Source organism: Poecilia reticulata, chromosome 14 (genome assembly GCF_904066995.2).
Source record: "Poecilia reticulata chromosome 14, P_reticulata-male-v2, whole genome shotgun sequence".
In the NCBI taxonomy this organism is placed as follows: domain Eukaryota; kingdom Metazoa; phylum Chordata; class Actinopteri; order Cyprinodontiformes; family Poeciliidae; genus Poecilia; species Poecilia reticulata.
Window position 1 is genome coordinate 28,625,729 of NC_088843.1, and position 20,698 is coordinate 28,646,426.

The 20,698-nt window shown below is 40.4% G+C and overlaps 1 protein-coding gene across 3 annotated transcripts in view; it reads right to left on the reverse strand.

Annotated features, from left to right (window-relative positions):
- The window catches only part of slc37a2 (solute carrier family 37 member 2), a 66,059-nt gene extending 45,564 nt beyond the window's left edge, over positions 1-20,495 (reverse strand). For 2 of the 3 annotated variants that reach the window (XM_008428668.3, XM_008428667.3), the window contains exons 1-3: positions 20,020-20,494; positions 13,506-13,587; positions 12,855-12,945 (exon numbers count right to left, since the gene is read on the reverse strand). In XM_008428668.3, the coding sequence (XP_008426890.1) occupies positions 12,855-12,945; positions 13,506-13,587; positions 20,020-20,078 (232 nt within the window). In that variant the 5' untranslated portion in view covers positions 20,079-20,494. Of the gene's footprint in view, positions 1-12,854; positions 12,946-13,505; positions 13,588-20,019 lie in introns of all 3 variants that reach the window. The other variant, XM_008428669.3, reaches the window with a different exon arrangement.
- Between the last annotated feature and the right edge of the window lie 203 nt (positions 20,496-20,698).

Consider the following 20,698-nt stretch of genomic DNA (forward strand, 5'->3'; position numbering starts at 1 on the left):
TGGGGGAATTTTTCTGCCGTAATTTCAGAGCACACATTTTCATTTTGAAAGCAGGATTACATGTCTTTCTTCTCAAAACTTTTAATTCTTTTGCTTACATTTTCATGTACTCAAATCTTTCTCCTTGTGCTCTTGCAGAGCTCTCTTCTCGCTTACAAAACATTTTCTGCTTGCTTTAGGAATTGCCTTTTGGCACAATTGCCTGACAACCTCTCAGCCAATAGAATGAAAGTGTTGTACTGGGTGTGTTTGTTTCCTTCTAGGGTGAATGGGTGTGCCTGTGTGGCTACTATCGATTGTAGCAACCTGCGCCACCCGCTTTATGTGGCGCTAAAGGCAGCAGCTACCAACCTGAAGAACATGTCAATGGCATAGGCGACAAGGAAGGAATGGCGCAGGTACATAAACCGAACAACAGGGAGTTGGTTCGGTGAACAAACTCCTGCCTAAGATCAGTAGGCTGTTAACCTGCAGTACACTATGAGGGGCAATTTAGGACATAAACTATGTTTTGTCTCTCACACACTACTAAAGACTCATACACTCACAAAATATAAAAATTGCACATATATACTATTAAAATGTCACACGCGCATACAATTTTCTCTCTCACACGACTAAAATTGCACATATATACTACTACAATATCACACACATGTGCATGCACACACACACACACACACACCCACACCCACGCACACACACACACACACACACACACACACACACACACAAAGCATACAGACATACTATTCTGAGTGATAAGGCGAAAATGTGTGTGTAAAATAACACTAGGCTGAATGGAATGAATGAATGGGGATGAGACTAGTACTTTTCTGTGTGAAAGACAATTTTTTTGCATGTGTGAGAGAAACTCATTTTTTGGTATGTGTGAGAGTTGTCACGGAAGAGGCGGGGCATAATTTGGAGCTCAAATCGTGCATGCGTTGATACCACAGTGAAGTTAGCTTCAAATTGGATATTGACGCTCCCCGGTGTAAGCGGCGTTTAGCTCAAGGTTGATCCAATTTATGAACGCTAATTTCAGCCAGCCGTTCTCTACCGCTCCCTCCTCAAGTGCTTGGAGGTTCACGTACTTAGAGCCTAAGTGAACCTTAGAGCGCTGGAGGGGGATTTTAGTATTCTGTGTATGTGAGAGAGAAAAATTGTATGTGTGTGACATTTTAATAATATGTGCAATTTTTATATTTTGTGAGTGTGTATGAGTCTTAAGTAGTGTTTGAGAGGGAAAACACAGTTTTTGTCCTAAACGGCCCCTTATAGTGTACTGCAGGTCGTTAACAGCCTACTGATCTTAAGCAGGAGTTTGTTCACCCAACCAACTCCCTACATCCAGCGGGTGGCGCAGGTTGCTACAATGAATAGTAGCCACACAGGCACACCCATACACCCTAGAAGGAAACAAACGCACCGAGTACAACATTTTCATTCTATTGATTCTATTGGCTCTGTCCTGAGCGAGCTGCGAGAGCGGCCATTAGCCGCTATTAGCTTCTCCTGCTTACTCAGCACAACAGCCAGTCTGACATAGTTATCCTTTCAACACCATACCTTCACCAAATAGTCAGAGAAGAGCAAACACATTACACTCAGTGTCCACATTGCAATTAAAACAGGCAGACAGGAGAACAAAGGTGGGGAGTGAGAGAGCGCTGAGATTTATATCAGAACCGGGACTGTGATTAAGTTGTACCAAACTATACCACTGAAAATTCAATTGTCAAAAAAATCTAGTTGTGAGATGCTTTTAGGCAAAATAATGCCGAACTAAACGAATTGCACAAACATGTCAAAATGGACACAGAAACATAAAGATAGAACCTGTTGAGGAAAAATGATTATTTTGAGTGTTTATAAAGTTTAATCTTTTTTGAACAAATTTCTTAATTTTGAACAGGTTTCTCTTAGTGGTTTAAAATTAAACTAAAGTATTTAAAATACCAAGGGGAGTACCAAGGAAAACAGAGAGATCTGCAGAGCTTCTGCCCGGACCCCTGTGGTCTTATCACACAAGACAGGAGGCCATAAATTAACATATGCAGGGAGGCAGAGGACAGTATAAATTAAAATTACCTTGGGAAAAAGGAACTTACCTAGTTCACAAGAGATCAGAAGCCTTCCGTGGACATCTGGGATGGTATAAAATGTTTTAAACCACTAACATTTAATTTGTAAGATATTTCTCTTAGTTATTGATAGCATGCTCTGACTGAAATTGTATTATCTAGTTTTAGAATCATTAATTTAGTCGATGATGAATGTATTTGAAATTTTATTATCTCTGACTAAAAATTAGAATCAAATGAAAATGTTTTGTTTGTATTAGAAAATTGCTTAGGTTTATGGTGAATAATTGTCTTACTTTTATTTGAATATTATATTAGGTTAGAAACAGGAATTGTACTCCATTATTTTCTGCTGATTTTATGTATCGCCTTTTGGTTTTATATCAGGACTAAACTTTGGAGATGCTGAGTGCAGAAGAACAAATTGGGGCTCTGGAGAACTTTTCATTGAATTAAATAGAGAATTAAAGGGTTTTGTTCCCACGAGAATCTATCTGCGGGAAGAGAAGGAGGAAGGGATGTCAGGATTTCACAGATACCTGTGAAATTACCTTCCTCTGTTTCTCTTTGCACAGATGGTTCTTGAACCATAGGAGGTCGGATAGCCATTTCATTCCTTTTGTTTAACACGAAGGAGCAAGATGTCTTTGATCTTGGTAATAAAAAAGGGAAGTTCTATGTTTCTCAGACACTCAAAAAATAGCTTCCAGTTGGTCGAGCAGAGATACGCCTTATTTGAATATATTAAAGAGGAAAACACGCCTACAGGTATAAAAGTGCTCAAGGGGAATAATTTAGAAAAAGCTGATTTTAGTTTGCTTCTGCACCAGCTCTTTCTCCAAGGACGCATCTTTGATATCTTTCTCTGTCTTCTTGTCTCAGGTAATCAATGTATGTCTCTGTACTTCTCCAGTTTTCTGTTCTATCTTATACTTTCTTCTGATTCGATTAAAATCCTGCAATTCTGTGACGTCAACACGCATTGTTGTGTTTTGTCCCACACGCGGGTTAAAAGAACCCGGGATCCAAACAGGAGAGCCAGATTCTTTTCTAAATTTAATCACACAAATGATTCTTTCTTTACAAACCCTAAATAACCTTTTAGACAATTTATCAGCAAAAATGTTGATTTGAGGGTTAGTTTCACTTTAAAATGTGAAACTAACTCTTCTGCTCGCACTAAAACAATGTGAGTAGAAAGATCACATTGTTTATCTCTACAACCAGTGGGCAGTGTAGAAAAGAAGGTGCTATCATATGGGTGCTGCTATATTAATAGTGGCCTCACAGACACACCTACTAGAAGGAAACAAATGCACCCTTGGGGAGACTCCCACTGCCCATTATAGCACTTTTATTCTATTGGCTTGAACATTTCCAGGTGACTATCACTGTACGTTTTTGTTTTGAGAGAGAAAAGATAAGAATCTGCAAGCAAGCAGAGAGGTTTGCGAGCAGAGAGTTAATTTGTACCGAGAGAAGTTTTACACAGGAGGAGAAAATTTGAGCATGGGCACATATTTGAATATTTGAAAGAGAGCATAAGTTTTCAGTGCAAGCATTACAAGTTTTGAGAAAAAAAAATAAAATTCTGCTTTCAAACTGAAAACGTGTGCTCTTGACTAGGGCTGGGCGATGTATCGAGTATACTCGATGTACAGCGATATTTTCAATTTATGATAGTTAAAATGGCTATATCGCAACTATCGAGTATAAATTGTTGTTCAAATAAACTTTCGCCATCAAATTCACTGCAAGTATGGTTTATCTGACACCCTATGAATGCATCACTAGCCCCTCGCCCCTCCCAACCTGAACATTTTCTACCAATCACGCAGCACAGAGAAAACAAACAACATGGTGACAGCGAGAGTTTGAGGCGAGCTGAGAATGAGAAGGTAACTGAAGAGGAATAATATTAAGTCGTTTAGTTCCGAAGAGAAACAGCGCTGGATCAATAATTTGGCAGTGGTTTGGATCTTATATGGAGGATGTCAAACAAAATGAGGTAATTTGCAAGACATGTTGTAAAACTATTGCCACAAAAGGTTGTACCACAAATTTCCCCCCCCACCCCAATCAGACTATTCTTTTACATGCCGTTTGTACTGTTATCACTAAATGTTAAATACACTGTGTATGTTAATGTAGATTAAAAGCAAGCCAAACTCAATTCTCATGAGCCAGAAAGCTGAGCGTCTTGCTCCTTTATTACGTCTTCTTACAATTTTCTACAATGGTGTGGAAGCTCAATGAAAGGATGAGTGAAAAGCCATTGTTTTTGGAGGTACAAGAAAGCAATGTGATAACACAGGAGGTGAAGTTTATACATTAACAGGCAGGCTTTCTCTCTGCAAACACGTATTCCTAACTGTAACTGCCTCTGCTACCCACAATGCACTACTATCTCAAAATTCTCCTTCAAAATAAAATACAGATAAATCAATACTGTAGAAGTTTTTAAACTAAATTATTAAGACATTTCCAACTTCCAGCCTTGGGCAGAACACTCCCCGTCTGGCATTACTGATGCCACTACTTTTTATCAGTCACGTCAATCTCTAAGAGCATAACAACATCTGAGATGGGGCACAAATAAGTCTTAGAGACGCCCTGAAATGATGTCCTCACTTCCACCTTTCTGACTTTTCCATCACTTCTTGGAAAGGTGGTTGTGATGATGGCCATTGTCTATTCATTTCTGTGTGCTTGATTTTGCTTCAACAACACAATGTCACCTGGTTGAAGGTCGTGGTGCGATCTATGCCACTTGCGTCTTGATTGAAGGGTGTTGAAATATTCATTCCTCCAGTGACTCCAAAATTCATTGGCAAGTGCCTGCACTTGCTTCCACTGACTTTTGAGCATGTCTTTTCCACAAAAATCTCTTGGTGGAGAAGGAACGTGCTGCTTCTGGGTCACTATCATTGCAGGACATAGTAGGAATGGTGAAGAAGGATCCATCGAGATAGAAACCAAGGGTCTTCCATTGACTGTAGATGATACTTCAGCCATTAGGGTACAAAGCACTTCATGTGTCAGATGGGTGTGTTTGTTCAGCAGGAGCATGAAATCCAGTATTCTGCGAGTTACCCCAATCATCCTTCTCAGACGCCAGACCTGTCATACATGTAAAAAGTATTGCCCACCTCTTACTTTGTGCTGCTCCACCTCGTGTGCATCGAGTGACCACTGACCAGGGACCAAATACATCCAACCCAACACACGAAAATGGAGGGCAAGTATTGAGTCTCTCAGGTGAAAGATCTGCCACCTTTTGAGTCTCTAGTTTTCCCCTGAGTTTCTTGCATATTATGCAAGGGTGGATAACAGATGAGACCAGTCTTTTGCATCTTATAATCCACAGACCAGCTTGCCTAACCGCACTTTCTGTAAACTGCCTTTCTTGATGCACAACCATGGCATGATAGTGCAGGACAAGGAACTTCGACACATGATGTTTGCTTGGGAGAATGATTGGATTCTTGGATGCTGCGTCCAATGAAGCATGTTTGAGGCGGCCCCCAACTTTTATGAAGCCTTCATCCATATAGGGGTCAAGAGTTTTGATGGAGCTTGAGTTGTGGACAGTTTGATTGGCTTGGAGAGAAGTGTATTCGTCAGGAAGAGCATCCTTCTGAACAGACTGGAGAATAAGATTACTGGCAGCATTCAGCTCCTTTGGAGAGGGCAGCTGTCTACACTCATGCCAGCCCCTGCATAAAAGGGTTTGACGCGTTGCTTGATGAGTGAGAACGAGCTTGGTGAATTAAGAAGGCAATGGCACGTACCAGTGATTTCCATTTTCAGAAGCCTTGGAAGCGTTCTGTTGTGAGTCCATTCTCTTGAACCTACGTGGTGAAAGTAGCAACTTGGCAGATTTCAGCATCCACTTCAGGTCAATCAACTCGAACGACTGATGTGTTTCTGGTTCAGGTAGTTTGTAAAGGAAGTCTGGTCCTTTAAACCATATTGTGTCCATGAACTAGGGTGCAGGTACTGACCTGGTAGCTAGATCGGCTGGGTTCTGCCCTGATGTGACATAATGCCACTGCTCAGGGGATGTAGACTGGCGTATTCTGTGTACTCGATTATGTACGTAGACATAAAAGCGTTTGTATTGTTGCACACATACTCAAGAACCACCTTGCTGTCGCAGGAGAATTTAACAGTGTTTGGTTTGTGGCCCCGGGGGTGGATGAGATCCGCCCGGAGCTCCTTAAGGCTCTGCATGTTGTAGGGTTGTGTTGGCTCACGCGACTCTGCAATATCGCATGGACATCGGGGGCAGTTCCCCTGGATTGGCAGACTGGGGTGGTGGTCCCCTTGTTTAAAAAGGGGGACCGGAGGGTGTGCTCCAATTACAGGGGGGTCACACTGTTAAGCCTCCCTGGTAAGGTCTATTCAGGGGTCCTGGAGAGGAGGGTCCGTCGGATAGTCAAACCTCGGATTCAGGAAGAGCAGTGTGGTTTTCGTCCTGGTCGTGGAACACTGGACCAGCTCTACACCCTCAGCAGGGTCCTGGAGGGTGCCTGGGAGTTCGCCCAACCAGTCTACATGTGTTTTGTGGACTTGGAGAAGGCGTTCGACTGTGTCCCTCGGGGGGCCGTGTGGGGGGTTTTCCGGGAGTATGGGGTACCGGGCCCTTTGATATGGGCTTTCAGGTCCCTGTATGACCGGTGTCAGAGTCTGGTCCGCATTGCTGGCAGTAAGTCGGGCTCGCTACTGGTGAGAGTTGGACTCCTCCAAGGCTGCCCTTTGTCACCGATTCTGTTCATTACCTTCATGGACAGAATTTCTAGACGCAGCCGAGGTGTTGAGGGGATCCGTTTTGGTGGCCTTAGGATCGCATCTCTGCTTTTTGCGGATGATGTGGTCCTGTTGGCTTCATCAGATCGTGATCTGCAGCGCTCACTGGAGCGGTTCGCAGTCGAGTGTGAAGCGGCCGGGATGAGGCTCAGTGCCTCCAAATCCGAGGCCATGGTCTTGAGCCGGAAAAGGGCAGAGTCCCTTCTCCGGGTCAGGGGGGTCGTCCTGCCTCAAGTGGAGGAGTTGAAGTATCTGGGGATCTTGTTCACGAATGAGGGAAGAAGGGAACGGGAGATCGACAGGCGGATTGGGGCAGCGTCTGCCGTGAAGCGGGCGCTGTACCGGTCCGTCGTGGTGAAAAGAGAACTGAGTCAAAAAGCGAAGCTCTCGATTTACCGGTCGATCTACGTTCCCACCCTTATCTATGGTCATGAGCTTTGGGTCATGACCGAAAGAACGAGATCACGGATACAAGCGGCCAGAATGGGTTTCCTCCACAGGGTGGCTGGGCTCTCCCTTAGAGATAGGGTGAGAAGCTCGGTCATCCGGGAGGGACTCAGAGTAGAGCCGCTGCTCCTCCATGTGAAGAGGAGCCAGTTGAGGTGGCTCGGGCATCTGGTTAGGATGCCTCCTGAACGCCTCCCTGGTGAGGTGTTCCAGGCACGTCCCACCGGGAGGTGGCCTCGGGGAAGACCCAGGACATGCTGGAGGGACTATGTCTCTTGGCTGGCCTGGGAACGCCTTGGGGTTCCCCCGGAGGAACTAGAAGAAGTGGCTGGGGAGAGGGAAGTCTTGGCCTCCCTTCTGAAGCTGCTGCCCCCGCAACCCGACCCCGGATAAGCGGAAGAAAATGGATGGATGGATGGTTTGTGGTCAAGTTCTTCCAGAATGAGCTCTGCTATCTCCACTCCTAGAACTGCTCCACAGAGTTCCAGACAAGGTATTGTAGGTTCTGGTTGTGGTGAAAGTTTTGCCTTTCCAAGCACAAATCCAACCTCACACTGTCCTTCTGCATTGATTGTTTTCAAGTATGCTACTGCAGCAAAAGCCCAACTAGAAGTGTCACAAAAAACACACAATTCAGTGTAAGTGGACTTGGAAAGGGAGGCTGGCACATAGCAGCGTGGCACTCTGAGGCTGCTCAGATCTTGGAGGGATCATTTCCAAGTTTCCCATGTGTCCATTTTATCTGCAGGGAGAGGAGCATACCAGTTTTCAACTCCATTCGACAGTTCACGTAGCAAAAGTCTGCCTTTTATTGTGACTGGAGATGCAAGTCCCAAGGGGTTGAAGATACTGTTAATTACTGAGAGAACCCCACGGTGGGTGTAGGGTTTGTCATTAACAGCTACCTTGAATGTGAATGAGTCAGTGTTTATGTCCCAGCACCTTCCTAGACTTCTCTGATCTGGTAAAGGGTCATCACCGAGACTCACGTCTTTGATGCCAGAGGTCAGATCTTCTGGTTTAAAGGCTTGCATGACTGAGACACTGTTTGAGGCAATTTTGTGGAGGTTGAGGTTGGACTCAGCCAAAAATTCACATGTTTGCTTGAGTAGATCGATGGCTGCTGATTCAGTGGGAAGCGAAATCAATCCATCATCCACGTAGAAGTGTCTCTCGACAAAGTGTCTCGTATCTGTTCCAAACTTTGTTTCGCCTTTTTGAATGGCTCTTCGTAGGCAATAGATGGCTACTGGCAGTGACAGGCTGTTACCAAAAACATGCACCCGCATACGGTACCCCTGGACCTCCTTTGCCAAGTCATTGTCCTTATGCCACAAAAACATCAAATAATCTCTGTAATCTGGTGAGACTAGAAATTCATAAAACACTTGCTGGATGTCAGCAGTGGCTGCAATGAGCTCTTTCCTAAACCGAATCAGCACACCAAGGAGGGTATTATTGAGATCTGGGCCCGTTAGCAGTACAGAGTTGAGTGACACACCACACTGCTCTGCACTAGAGTCGAAAAATACCCATATCTGACCGGGCTTCTGGGGATGGTATACACCGAAAATGGGCAGGTACCAGCATTGGGTGTTGTCGATGGTGGGTGGAGCGATCTCTGCAAGATGGTTCTCAAACAGCTTGTCCATAAACTCTGAGAACTGTTCTTTTATTTGGGGTTTGTTGTTTAGGTTGCGTCTCAGTGAGTTGAGTCTAGACAGTGTTTGATCCCTGTTACTTGGGAGTGGCAAGCAAGGGGACTTGAACGGTAAATGAGCGACCCAGTTGTTATTTTCATCCTGATGAACTTCCTTTTCCATTATCTTTAGGAACGTCTCATTCTCAAAGAACAGGGCACGCTGGTTGTCATTCTCTGTGCGCTCAAAAACTTTTTCTCCAATCCTTTCTTCTGCTGCATGAAGTTTTGAGCTGTGTTTACCGAAGTTATTCTTGTGCTCCCTGCCGTAGCATGGTTTTTCTTTAAGGCTGATGCTGTTAGGACAAGAAGTGAAGAGAGATGGACGTCCGTTGGAGAGAATGTGCTCTTTGTAGACGTTGACAGTTGGTTTATGAGCGTTGAGGCATACTTCCCCCACAATTACCCAACCCAAATCCAGGCACTGGGCAAAGGGAGCGCTGGGGGGGCCATTTACTTATTTTCATGCTTTGTGGACTTGAATGATGTCTCTGCCCAGTAAAACTGCTATCTCAGCACATCTGGATCATACTTTGGTATGAGAGGAGCAAGATGTTTCAAATGAGCATGGGCCAGAGCAACTTCAGGCGTAGGTATTTCATCTCTATTAAACACTATCTCATCACATTCAATGAGAGGAGGGAGCTCTGGATATGGGCCTCCACCTAATGGCTCTATTTGGAACCCAACTACTTTCCTGCCACACATTTCAGTTAGACCAGCACATGTTCTCAAGTGGTATATCAGATGACTTCCCTTGATGCCAAATAACTCAAAGAATTCGGGACGAGCTAGTGAGCAATTGCTCTGTTCGTCAAGGATCACATACATCTTGACAGAGCGTTCTGGTTGACCTTTAGGGAACACTCGAACTAGGCATACCTTAGAGCAAGAACGTGGGGGACAGCCTTTACCGTAGATCTCAGTGCACAGTGACGTTACCTCAGGTGGTGTGTTGTCTTGGAGCTGAGGCTCTGGTTCAGGTGTGCTTTCTGGCCGGGGTTGTTGAACCACATCAAGGTGCATGGCAGAGCGATGTTTTTCACTTTGGCACTCCTCACAACCGACATTCATATCATAGTCCTTTATTGTGTGCGTAGGAGAACAACAACGAAAACACCGTCTGTGTTCTTTGAGTTTGTTTCGTCTTTCTTGTAGGGAATGCTACTTGATATTTTTTTTGTATTTTGAACCTACTTGAAGCCATTTATCTTGCAAACTTGGAGGTAGCCTTTCCGCTATGGGTTTAATATCTCGTGGTGTGTCAAGGTATGCGAGGTCTGGGAGATAAATTTCATTTTTCGCAACCTGCAGCTCTAGGAGCAAATCTCCTAGTTCCCTGAGTTTTACATTGTCTCTATTTGTAAGGTGAGGGAAACTGTCTAGTTTTTTAAACAAAGCATTTTCTACTACTTCTGGTGTAGTGTAATATTCTTCTAACCTGTCCCATGCTAAATGAAGAGCAGCTTTGGGGTTAGTGGTATAAACAGCTCTGATTCTCTTGACATGCTCTGAGGACTCTTTACCGAGATATTTCACTAGGAGATCCAGCTCTTGACTATATGTGAGGTCTTATGTCTTCAGTTGCATTCGAAAATGATGACTGCCATGCTCTGAAATTTTCAGGGCTGTCGTCGAAATTAAAGAGCCCCGTTGTTATCAACTCCCTACGTGCAAGGAACTTAGCTAAGTTAGTCATAGGTGGGTAATTGTGGTGGGGATCATGGTAACTGTTGGGCCTGACATAGTCTCTTGGTGTGTCAAAAGGTTCATCTTTTACATACATTTTCTTGAGCACTGGTGGAGAGGGAGTTTGATCAGATCTCCTTGGGGAAAATGATGATGCTTTCAATGCTGGTTCGACCTGAGGCATTTCCTCTTTAGGCGAATGTGACCTTAGCTGGGCTTGGTGTTGCACATACTCCTCGGTTCGTTGTCTGATGACTTTTGGTGGGACTGCACTCTTTACACTCTCTTTCTTGTCTTGTTCAGCAGCTGCAGCAGTTTCTAAAACCTCTGCTCTCGCCGTAGCAGCTGCAGCTTCCTTTTCTATCTCCAGCATCTTAAAATCCAGCTCTAGATCTGCTTGTTGCTTTTTAATTTCTAGTTGTTTTTTACTGTAGGAAGCTTTAGCATTTGTGGCTTCGGCAGAGACTTGTGCAAAGATGGCTGCTTCAAATACGCTGGACTTAGAGGACGATTTGTAGGACGAATGTTTAGAGCTAGAGTATTTGGATCTCGAGCTAGCTTTAGATGATGCTTTAGCTTCGGAGTTAGCCATTTCTTCTGCCATTTCCTCATGAGCATTGTCCATCACTGTGCCATGAGTTTTATCTTCCACCATCTGCTGAGAATGGTTTTTCACTGTACTGTTATCACTACGTGTTAAATACACTGTGTATGTTAACGTAGATTAACAGCAAGCCAAACTCAATTCTCATGAGCCAGGAAGCTGAGCGTCTTGCTCCTTTATTACATCTTCTTACAATTTTCTACAATGGTGTGGAAGCTCAATGAAAGGTTGAGTGAAAAGCCATTGAAAAGATTGATGCCACAGGAGGTGAAGTTTATACATTAACAGGCAGGCTTTCTCTCTGCAAACACGTATTCCTAACTGCAACTGCCTCTGCTACCCACAATGCACTACTATCTCAAAATTCTCCTTCAAAATAAAATACCAATAAATCAATACTGTAGAAGTTTTTTAACTAAATAATTAAGACATTTCCAACTTCCAGCCTTGGGCAGAACACCGTTCATAGCCGCGCTGCAATGGTAGAACTAGTACGTTAAAGTGAAAACTGGAGATGTACGTAGGATTCATTTAGTGCTGTGCAATGGGAAAAATAACTCAAAATTACTCATTCTTCTTTTTCTCACTCTGTCGGCTTTACGATACACGTAGACCCGTTGCCATAGCGACTGACAACAACACAACTTTATGTATCAGATTCAGCACTAAAAACACTCTAACATTACCCCACATAGAACAGAACATTCAGTTCGTTACAGTTTTATGCTTTTAGACGTGATGTATATTTTTCTTTTATTAATAAGTGATCACTGTGGTAGATTAGCCACCGCTGCTATTAGCCACGCTAACACAGCGATTGTTGATTAGCTGATGCTGTCAGTTTGTGTGTAGGTCGCCTTTTTTATTTTTAAGTTGAACCGAAATACACCTTATTCCACAACACATCGATATGTTACGTTTGTCAAAGTCAAGCATAACTGACCTACTTCCCCTCTGCCTCCCTATATTTTTTCTTAGTTAAAACTTATTTCTCACTTTGTCATCTAGTTATAGTGTAGACAGTTCAAAACACTGCATCCCTTTTTATATGAGTCTTACGTGGGTGACATCATGCTACAAGGAGTCTAGTTTAAAATAACATTGGAGCTCATTTAAGAATATTGTAATATATATTGTGTATCGTGATATAGCAAAAATATATCAGGATATTAGATTTGCCTCATATCCCCCAACCCTGCTCTTGACTTATTTTGTCCTTAATGTAGTTTGTTTCATATCAGATATCAATAAACAATTCTAGAAAATTGTCTCAATTCATGCCAACAGTTCCCCTGCTTTCCTTCCTGTCTGGTCTACAACCAATCAGATTGCCTTCACAGTTTGCCTGAAGGAAGTAAAGAGGCTTTGCCAAAATATATTACCCACAAATAATGCATTTTAAATAAAGAACAGCAATGAATAATACTCACGTGGAACTGTTTTAAATTATGATTTTGCAGATCTTTCAGCATATTTTAAAATGAAAAACTGCATGAAGATAATTTAGTAAAGGACTTACCAAAAGGCGCCCAGTCACACCAGGTATCATTATCAGTTATGTTGAGGTACGCTGGTCGAATGACTAATGAACAGTTTCTATGCAGTTCACTCTGAATTTCAAACAAAAAGAAGAAAACACAACTAGATGAAACAACTCACATACACAGGAACAGATAAGTCAGATAAAAACCACAGAATGATGTAGCCACCTCTGTACTTCACAGTTGTGAGGGTGATTTAAGGCAAAGTGACCCTTCATTTAACTCAAAATGTTGCAAATTTAGAAAATCAGAAGCTTACAAAACTATGATGTCATCATTTTTGGCATAACTGTTAATTAAATTCTTAGCTAGGGTATATAGATTTGGTTAATTTGTTCCTTTTACAGCAGAAAATGGCCTCAAAAGCTATTGGCCCTATTTAATTCTTTTCTCATCTATTGAGACAATAGCAGAATAACATTTGTATTTATAATTTCCCCAAAAACCTTTAAGACGTTGTATTTAAAGTTTCACAATCCTAAGCCTAACTTTGGAAACCACTACATTCATCTTAAATTGACATGTTGCTTAGATTAACAATATTTTTTCTGCAGCTGAGCTTTGTCAGCTTAAATCAGAGCAATACAAACACAATTTGCTTCACGATTAACAAACGTTTCTCCAGTCACCTTAACAATGCTGATTGGCTTCCTTGAGAGGTGGTAGGCTGTGTAGAAGAGGAATGTGAGGAGGAGAATAAAACCACGATACCTGCAACAGGAACAAATAAAACACAAGCTCATGTAAGTACTGATTATTTAAATGGATTATCCGTTTATACAAGTCTAATAAGTCGTAAAGTAAGACAGACAAAAAAAGAGAACTTGTTTATAAGTTGTATTAATGTTTGAATAAAATAAATTACATTTAGAGGAAATAACACAGACCAATCTGCTGTGAATGATTTTTTTTTCCATATCTGGTCTCCTCTGTCATTAATCCACAACATGAATTTACTGAAGTCATGCAGCAACAAAAACATACACCATGAAACAAATTTCATAAATGAACTGGTACATCTGAAGGATATGGTTAAATTCTTATATCTAAAGTGTTCATGTTTGTTTAATGTCCATGTTTTGGAATGAACAGTGTAAAAATCTACAGTATACTGCTTTCTAAGGAGTAAGTAGGTTACTATCTTTATCACATCACAGGCTGTTTTTCTGCTTCCACTCTTAAAGATTGCTTGACCATGTTGGGCTGAATGTTTAATTCTCTATAAAGTGTTCATATGTGCTCCATTAACTTTTAGTGGAAATTCTCAGGAAATAAAACTTGATTCTTTACAATCAAGGAATCAGTTAGCAAATCTTCATTGGCACAAACAAAGCATCTGCATAGATTACAACATGTTATTATTGGGTAACATTTGAGTAGCACTTAGTCAATTTTGCTCATACCACTAATTTTTCAAAACCAAATATTCCTAAGCAAACATCATGGCACTATGTAGATCTTGCAGTAAAGAAATGCATTGCCATCTTTGTTGAGAGTGGTTAGTGTGGACAAGCTTTACTAATCCTAAAAAATACCTGGAATATACAATCAGTATATTCCAAGTATTTTGGTGCCCAACAAAGCAGCGTAACATCAAAAAGCAGCTTTGGAAAACATGGCGGCGGCAGCAACAGCAGGAGCTTACCATCCTGACAATGCCTCTTCTCATATAAAACCTGAAGTCTATAATACTACCTGCGGTAAAGTGATTGTGGAAGATGAGTTTTTACATTTTATCTCTGCCAAGATAAAAACACTGCCGCACGATGACATTGTTTTGTTGGCTACAAACAATTTTTAATCTGACTGGATTGAAGAGTCCAAACGACTCCTGTATGAACTGTGCCCAACAAAGCAGCGTAACATCAAACATAAGGGCGCACAGAAAGACCTCAAAACGAAGATGGATTTCTTAATAGACTGTCTTTTATGCAAGATAATCCGTCTACTTGCTTTTTTATTGTGGGGGATTTAAATGCAGATGTCACAGATAATCATTCTATATTTGTTAAACATTTAATGCAATTCTGTCACAACAATGGCTTAATTCTTTCTAGTAAGGTGCTTTTGCCTAACGACAGTTATACCTATATTAGTGATGCATGGCATACAACCTCATGGTTAGATCATTGTATCTGTACAGCTGATGCTCATGATTTCATCCAGGGCATTCGTGTCAACTATGAATTTGCCACCAGTGATCATATACCATTTTTCTTATGTGTAAACATGAATTGCATACCTTCTGTGTTGCCTGCAGACTATAATACAAGTATAGGAAAAATAGCATGGGATAACTTGACTGAAAAAGTTCTATCAGATTATTGTTATCGAACGAACAACATGTTTAGCAATATATACTTACCAAAGGGAGCAATCTCGTGCCGTGATATGAATTGTAAAGACCCTCAACATGGTATTGACTTATGTACCTTGTATGAGAATGTTGTGAAGTCCCTCCTTACCTCAAGCAAGCCACTGCATAAAACCAGCTCACATAGCACCAAGCCAGGCTGGAACGACTATGTAAGAGAACATCATGCAGAGGCCAGAAGGGCCCTTAAAGCATGGGTTGATTCAGGTAAACAGAGACATGGCCCCTTGTTTGAATACAAAAAACAAGCAAATGCTAATTTTAAATATGTTTTAAGATTTATAAGGAGAAATGAAAATACTATGAGGTCTGACTCTCTTGCTAGAAAGTTGGGAAATAATAATGTTAAGGACTTTTAGAAAGAAATAAAAAAAGTAAATAACTGCAAAATGGCACTTCCAGCTACTATTGATGGTGCTAGTGGTGTACAAGAAATCACTCATTTATGGAAGGAGCACTACAGTGCACTGTTTAATTGTGTCAAAAGTGACACTTTTGAAATGAGAAGCATTCACAGCAATGTGAATGTGAATGTAACCCCACAAGAAATAGATCATGCAATTATGACACTGAAAGACACCAAGGCCTGTGGGATGGATAACATTTCCACTGAGCATCTGAAAAATGCAAGTAAGAAACTCTGTGCATTACTTTCTATGTGTTTCACTGGCTGTCTAGTACATGGTCTGTTACCTAATTCAATGTTGTCTGTCGTTCTGGTACCAATTATTAAAGACAAAGCGGGTAAGATTAGCTCTTTGGAGAATTACCGACCCATAGCTTTAGCTAGTAGTTTGTCGAAAGTTTTAGAAAGAGTCCTTTTAAATAGGCTGGAAGAGTTTCTCTTTACCTCCGATAATCAATTCGGTTTTAAACCCAAACATGGCACAGACGTGTATTTTTGCACTACAGGAGATTTTAGACTTGTATAATTTGCACAACACTACAGTATTTATGTGTTTTATTGATGCTTCTAAAGCATTTGATCATGTGAATCATCAAAAACTGTTCGGCAAGTTAGAAAGCAGAGGTGGACCCAAATATCTAATTAGAATTCTGGTCTACTGGTATGGTCATCAATCAATGTTTGTCAAATGGGGTAACACAATGTCTGATTCATTTAATGTTGGCAACGGAGTAAGGCAGGGAAGTTTACTGTCCCCTTACCTTTTTAACATCTACATGGATGAACTATCAAAGCGCCTGAATTGTTGTAAAACAGGCTGTGTAGTTGGTGACCACATAATCAATCACATAATGTATGCAGACGATTTAATAATCTTATGCCCATATAGTGCTGGCCTTCAACAACTACTAAGGGTCTGTTCCCAATATGGTTATGACTTTGACATCAAGTATAACGCTAAGAAAAGCAATGTTAGGATTATTAGAAGTAGGGCAGATAAGCATCTGATAACCCCTGACTTCTCTTTATCTGGCATTGTCCTCAATATATGCAATAAAATTAAATATTTGGGACATTACATAACTGATGACCTGTCTGATGATTGTGACATTCGTAGGCAGTATTGTATGATGTATGCACAAGCTAATATTCTGATCAGAAATGTGTTCATCCGCTGTGAAGATAGCTCTTTTTAAAGCTTTTTGCACTTCACTTTACACGGCCCATCTGTGGCGAAGATACAACAAAAGTAGCCTGCAGAAACTTTATGTGGCCTACAATGACGGCATGAGGCTCCTACTCAGAGTGCCTAGATGGAGCAGTGCTGGCCATATGTTTGTACATAATGATGTTCCCACATGTGCAGCTGTGCTCAGGAATCTCATGTATAGATGTATGTGTAGATTTTCTGTGTCATGCAATAATATAATTGCAATTTTAGTAAATCCTGTTTTTAGTACAGTGAGATTTTTCTCAAAATTGTGGAAACATTGGTGTCATCATTTATTTGTGACTCAGTGAATATGTCATGTTTATTTTTATTTTTCTCTTATTTTGTTTTTACCCTTTTTTACTATGGGCCTTTGTGTGTCTGGAATAAAGATTGATTGATTGATTGATTGATTGATTGATTGATTGAATGATTGATTGATTGCTAGTCTGACAAAAATATACTTGGATACGTCAAAACTTTTAAAAGTGGCACAAGCAATTAATACTGTAAAACATCAAAAACTATATAATTACAGTGCATTTCCTGTTGTTGACACACATAAATACTATTTTATTTGTATCTTCTGCTTGTTGAGAAGAAACACTGACATGCATAAAACTAAGCAATCTGGTTGTTGGTATGGTAAATTTTAATTAGGAAATATTTAGTTTTTACTATTTTTATGATTAGCGATACTGAAAGCACTGCAAATCAGAAGTGACAAGGGCTGTTGTGTCAATAAAACATACTACCTGGAAAAATATTTACTTTAGCGGGGGATATTTATGTGTTCAGCTCCTAATCCTTAGTTTCTATGAGGACAGCGAGGCTATTTCCCTGCTGATCATGAAATCCTAGAAAAAGTAATATTGTTCTAATAAATGTGTGAACTTCTTGGTGAAGCAAAGCTGAGGCAGTACTTTTCAGAACAACGTGTTCTCTGCTGGGATATAATTTAACATCATTGTCTCCCAGGATAATTTAGTTGCCTTAGCTCTTGCTTCCTCCACATAATTTCTTTCAGAGATAATGAGGTTGTTCCTGCTTTATATTACAAGCATCGTGCCAAACCTTTTAAACATTAACAACCTGCAAACATGTAAATGTTTACAGCAGTGGTCCCCAAACTACGGCTCGCCTCCACATTTGGTCCGGCCGCCAGAACAATACTAGAGAGCATTTAGATTTTTTTCATATACCGTATTTTCCGGACTATAAGCCGCTACTTTTTTCCTAAGCTTTGAACCTTGCGGCTTAAAGCCCAGTGCAGAGTTTATTAGTAATATCAGAAATTGTGGAGTATGCACTATTTCAATCAATATTATACAGCCCAGAAATGGAATCAGAATTAGAATAACTACGAACTTGGAATCCAGAAATACTTAACAGGAACAGTCACTGCTTAGTTTATAATGCTTTTAACCCAGAAAAGGATTTAGAACAAAACTTAGAATTGTGGAGTACTCACTTTAACCCAGAAAAGGAATTAGATCAGTCACTCTTTAGCTTATTTTATCAGAAACTGTAGAGTACTCACTATTTAGAAATGGAATTAGATACTTAGCAACCGTGAACAGGAGCACTTAGTTTACATACTTCAGAACATTAGTTTTCTTTCCTCTTTTCTCTTTCCTTTGGTTTGTTATTTTGTTTGTATTTCCTTTTAACTCATGTAATGCCTTGTCAATGAATTGCCTGTTTCTTTTTTTTTTGTTGAGAGACGTCGCGTGAAGAACGGCAAGCCAGGATCCAAAAGAGCAGATGTCAAAGAAGAACCTTCTTCTGTTCCACTTGATCGGTGGGATTGCACATATTAACTACCCGGGTAGTTACCATATTAACTACCCGGGTAGTTACCATATTAACTACCCGGGTAGTTACCATATTAACTACCCGGGTAGTTACCATATAACATTCAGATCTGAAAACTGAACTGAAACAAATCAAAGGAAAAGAAACTTTTGAACTTGACTGACTTGATTTAGGACTACTAAAAGAAACACTGACTATTTTGTTCTGTTTTATTATTGTCAAAATGTGTAATAAATATGTGTTTTGTTCAACACGTTGTTTCTCTTGCTCCTCCTGAGTTGAACCTAGTTCTGATGCGCATTTTAATTGTAAAGATTCATAGTCACTGATTCCTTTGTCACAGGTGACTTAACCAGATAAGCACAAAATCTTACAATTAATTTCTAGAAAATACTTTTTCTGATGGAAACGGCAAACTTGATTTTGAAAAATGTTAACAGAAGTTTAACCACTTTCTTTTGTCTATCTAAATGGTAAATTTGAATAAAAGATTACAAATATGTCAATGTTTTCATGACTTATTCACTTTCGGCAGATGATTGGTGAAAATGTATTTTTACACAATTATAAGAAAACCTGTACATTAGTAGAAATTACCATGGTCATTAATATTACTGTTTTTTAAAATTACAAATAAAAATTTAGATGACTCATTTCTTTTTGTTGACAATTGAAAGAATATTTGTAATTTTTATCTATTTATTTTTATGTTGTTACAAAAGATCTAATCTTAAATTCTAACGTTTCATGTTTTGTTTGCAAGTGACTTATAAAATTGGTGCCTTTTTAATTATGTACAGTCCAACAAAGTAGAAGAAAATCCAGGTTCAACTCCTGAGTTTTTTAGATAATTTGTAGAAACTCGTCAGCTATTTATAATTTTTAAGCTTGTTACAAAGTTATAAGAGAATCTAGTTTCTACCTGCTCCCAACTATTCTCTTGTCTTTGTTAAAGTAAAATGTGTAGAAAGGCCGCAGTGGTTTGTTATAATCGCCACCATGCAGCTGCTGTGATCAGCACGAAGTCCGTGAATGTTGACGACAGTATTGACTCATTAAAGTGCAAATCTGAGTCGATAATCAAATGAAGAATTTCGTTTAAAAATGTACTAAATGAAAGAGCTATACTGCCAAATTAAAAGCACGTAATTAAATACTTCTAACTCGCAACGCGTGATAAATATGCAATAAACACTAAAGCGTTGATGTCAACTAATCTACAGAATCCATGTTTATCGATCAGACTGAGTAAATAAAATACAGCAGGGAGATGATGTAGAAGCAGATAAAGCTGCCCTGAAACCAACTTGGCTCTGCAGAAAATAAAGAAAGACTTACCAGCTGTCCCGAGAAAAGGAGGTGATCAGTCGTATCCCGGGAGCCAGAGGAGACCTCATGGTTCAAACTTCTACTCAAACCGTCACCACTTCATCCTGGTTTATAACTAAACACCCGAGAGGAAGCTTCCTGCTATTTGAGTCATCGATGAGGAAAAAAACAAAAAACGGAAGAATGGTAAATGAAGCTAGTGGATAAAAGCAGACGTTAGCTGTTAGAGGAGAAAAACAGCCGTCGTCCGATTTCTAGTGCGGAGACGGAGTCCGTGTTCATGCAGCAGAGCTCCATACTATGATTTAAGTTTATATACAGCAGTGAGAAGAGTCAGCCTTCCTCCCTGAACCTGAAACCTGAAACGTTACGGACAAGAATAAAGAACTACTAATACTCAGAATATGCACAAAATCATGTGGAGTTTCCACAAGATTTTCCAGGAGTAGCCTCCCGACGTCAGAATCGGTCTTTACGTAATCGCGTCACTGTAAATAGAACGTTGTATGGAAAGCTAATTTTACAAATAATCAAGCCACATTCCTAACAATGTTTTAAACCAGTGGTGTACAACATTTTTACTACACCCATCAGGTTGGAAGTAATCGTAGGGCACAAAAATCATATTTTAATTTAAGTTTTTTTTTTAAAGTGTTAACTTTTGTTTTTTTTTACCTATTTACAAATA